Raw genomic sequence first — 3662 nt, forward strand, 5'->3', positions numbered from 1 at the left:
AATCGACCCCACGTTTCTCTTAGTAAAAAAAAGCTATACGAAAGCACTTACTTCTTTTACTAAAACAATTTCAAATATCTAACACAGTTCAATGATTAATCACGAGAAAGTTACCATCTCTCACTGCAATTTTTTCATTATAAAACTCCAAACCTAATTAGTTTAATAAAAAAGTCTCTAATAACTTTTTTCTCCAATGAATTTTTTTAATTGATTTTTCAAGTCATGAAGTAATTCAGGAGCTTTTTTTCATAGGAACCATTTTTCCGTCTCAGATTTCAGTCTCACTGGTAAAATAGTATACATGAATAGTTATCAGGTCAGATTTGCATGTTTCAGCCAAGAAGAGCTTGGGACCATATGAACAAATCGTAAAGAACCGCTACCCCATAAAATATTGCAACAAATACATAAAGCACATAGAACACCGAATGTAATTTGAAGCTTATTTGCACGTTCTTATAAATTTCACACGTCTTCACTGCATACAGCATCATAGGAACAAATACACAATTTTGCAGGTTCTGCGACAAAGAAGTCACCCTGTCTAGTACCTTAATGAAACCTTGAGGATGCGACATGGCCACACAAAACACAGCGAGAAAGGACAGAATCGACATAGCTGATCGGATCCAGGACACTGCGGGGAAGTTGAGGAGCTGTACTTCGTTGTTCGTGGACACTTGCAGTCCAAACTTGGCGGCAATCAGCTGACCTCTGTTCTCCCAGAAAGACTCCACCATCCCGCTGATCATGTGATGCATGGCCGATCCGAACGTCAGATAGGACACCGTGATACTGACCATGATGAAGAATTCCACGAATATGGACACTATGCTATACTGAGGGTGATCGGCCTCGATCACAGAGCTGAGAGGAATTGTCGAGATGTCCCCCTTGTCATGGGAACTTTCTAAGGATATTGCATCGCATGTGCCCGAATCACCGCTGTCACCGACACTTGGAATAGAAGCCGACACTATCGGGTTCGCCGTCGACTCGTAAGTCGGTTTCGGGCAAATCGGAGTTTGAGGAACTATTTTGAGGATAGTCCAACACCACATGATGTTTAGAACGAAACAGGTTGTCAAGCCAAGAATCACCGCCAAGTTTAGTTTCCTTATTTGGTCAGCTCTCGGCTTAATGCGCATGAAGAGAATCGGAAGGATATTAATGATTCCGCCGATAGCCACAGTTCCCATCAGAAAAGGCTCACCTGTCGCACCCCAATCATCCTTGTATTGATTGTCAACTTTGGCTCCGACCAGAAAAGTGATCACGACGCAAGTCGCAAACATGCAGCCTTTGATTAGCGTCAGGAGCGAGATTACCGGTTGGACTAAGAACTGCAGAAATACGACGACAATCGTAAGAACCAGGCAGAATATGGGAATCATGGCGATCCGGTTCACTCCTAAAATGTCGGCGAAGGCCTGGCTTCCCGCAAGTGCGTAGCTGATCAGCACAGAGACAAAACTGACTGCGAGAACTATGTCGAAACAGAAAGCGCCCACTTTGTTCAGAAACAACTCGCCGACCATGTGTAGATTCGGTTTCACCACAGGAATATCCAGATTGTCGGCTTAAAATTAAAACAATTCTAAACTGCTACAATTGGTACTTGTCAATGGTGAACTCTTCTCAAGAAATAGAATTTGAGTATTTCGAGCTAGAAGACAGTCAATAGATAAGACCTTCACTGTTCAAAAAAAAATTTTGGTGAGATATTCTTGCTGTCATCAAATGAAGTTACCAAAATTTTAATTTCAAGTTTTGAATTGAAAAATTCCTTTTCATCGATTTCTTTCAATTTAAAGGTTTCATTTATCGGCAGTTTTTTAGTCCGATTATTGAAAATGGTGGGGGGGGGGGGGACTTTGTATTTGTATCTGGGTGTGTTTTAGTTTTTTTTTTAATTTTTTTTTCCACGCAAAATCAGTTTTTTCCAGGCAACACATATAATCAATGAAGAGAGTTGAGTAATTTATCATGTTTAGTTTTGATTTTTCGTCTTAATTCGAGCGAATAAAGCGAGCAAGCAGGCTTGCAATAGCTCACTTTAATGACTTAAAAGATGATTACAATAGCTTAATTTAAGCCGTCAAAACTTAATTTAATCAAGTAAATTTAGTTTTTTTTAGGTGTTTCAGCGCCTTTTTGCAAAAATTTCAAACCCAAAAAACTGCATAAAAAAATTTTTGAAACTTTTTTTGATTTGTTATTTGTTTTTCTAGTCTTTTTTTTTGCAAAAATTGCTCTCCAACTTGCGTGTTTTACTTTGACTGTTGAATATGCCTAAGCTCTAGTTTTTCGTTCAAATTTTTTATCACACCAAGCCAAAGAAAAACGACACTAACTTAAAATTTATATTTTATTATATTTTTTAAGATTATGGTCGGAACTTTCTGTGCTACTTACACAGTAACCGGCTATCCTTGTTTAAATTATTCTTCGCTCAGAACACTTGTTCGGCAAAAGCAAAAAAATGATTGTATTCACCTAGATGACTTTCGAAGTCGAACTCATCGGAAGTCGGCGCATCTGAGTCGTCAGTTTGCTCCTCGGCCGACGTCGTTCCCGCCATCGGCTGTTCGTTCTCGATCACCGGCAACGCCTCGAACCTCACATTGGATCCCGCTGTCGTCCCGTTCGCACTCTTACTGCTCTGTTGCTGCATTTTGTGGAAAAATGCGATTTGAAGCAATTCAGTGAAGACAAGCAAGAGAATACATTGCATGACGTAGGATCCGATGAAAGGGAAGAGGAAAGGGAGGAATCCGGAGTGAGCCAGAGTAACCGGGAGTCCCAAGATGCCCGTGCCCAGAATGGTGGCGATGGTAATGAAATAAAACTGAATGTACAGCAGCGCCATTTTTTGTACTTTTTTTTGTAATTTGCTCTCTTTTTTTTGCTAATAATTCAATCGTGCTCAGTTCCGTAACTGCCCTGTGGAAAAATTGACCACAAGAGAATCTTCAAAAGGTTTCACATTTCCGAAATAGGGGAAGTTAATGTAGTGTTGAAGAAAAAAAACGATTCGCAAAGTGAAAACACCAATTCAAGCAATGCTTATATTTGGTACTTTTTGGAGGCCGCTTGGTTAGTGCGTCTATAAACGCTGCGGCGGGCAATCTTATTCCAATTTGGGACTGAGGAAAAGCTGACAACTTGCAAATAAGGAAATGGGAACAGAAAATGGACAGAAAATAAAAGTAGACGTGCACTTATAAATAAAAAAAAATAAAACAGAAAGGACTGCTGATGCGCTTATAAAAATACACGCGTAAAGTGTTTTTTCCTCCCGTAAAATCAAGGGTTGATTGTGGTGGGAGGAATGTTCCCGTTGAAACGATGAGGAAAGTGTGGAAAACGTGGAATAAAAGGGAGGAAAATTATGCACAGTATTTTACTGTAAATCGATGCAGAAAAATAAATGTCAAGTCGAGCAATATTTTTGCCTGTCGTGGACATGTGTATACTGTATACGTGCGTTTTTTTCTATTTATTGAAAAAAAGCTGATCACCTAATAAATACATAAATTTCGCAGTAGCGTCTTGAAAACACGAGGGGAAAAAGTAATAAAATATTGTTGGGTCATGCGTTGCACTTTTTTCTCAATGCGTGCTTTAAGGCGATGAAGATTTCTATATATTTGTTAGCT

General features: G+C 39.4%; 1 protein-coding gene across 1 annotated transcript; it reads right to left on the bottom strand.

Moving 5' to 3' along the window:
• Positions 1 to 263: 263 nt before the first annotated feature.
• LOC134857098 (uncharacterized) lies at positions 264 to 3217 on the bottom strand. Its single transcript, XM_063873465.1, has 2 exons — positions 2500 to 3217; positions 264 to 1582 (listed from the first exon to the last, which is right to left on the bottom strand). The coding sequence occupies exons 1-2, from the start codon at positions 2870 to 2872 to the stop codon at positions 336 to 338; spliced, it is 1620 nt and encodes a 539-aa protein (XP_063729535.1). The 5' UTR covers positions 2873 to 3217; the 3' UTR covers positions 264 to 335.
• Positions 3218 to 3662: the final 445 nt, after the last annotated feature.

Source organism: Symsagittifera roscoffensis, chromosome 1, assembly GCF_963678635.1.
Source record: "Symsagittifera roscoffensis chromosome 1, txSymRosc1.1, whole genome shotgun sequence".
NCBI classification, from domain to species: domain Eukaryota; kingdom Metazoa; phylum Xenacoelomorpha; order Acoela; family Convolutidae; genus Symsagittifera; species Symsagittifera roscoffensis.

Coding starts and splice junctions, on each gene's coding strand:
- LOC134857098 (XM_063873465.1), bottom strand. CDS start 2,872: ATGGCGCTGCTGTACATTCAGTTTTATTTCATTACCATCGCCACCATT. Junction 1,583..2,499: donor CGACTTCGAAAGTCATCTAG/GTGAATACAATC, acceptor TTTAATTTTAAG/CCGACAATCTGGATATTCCT.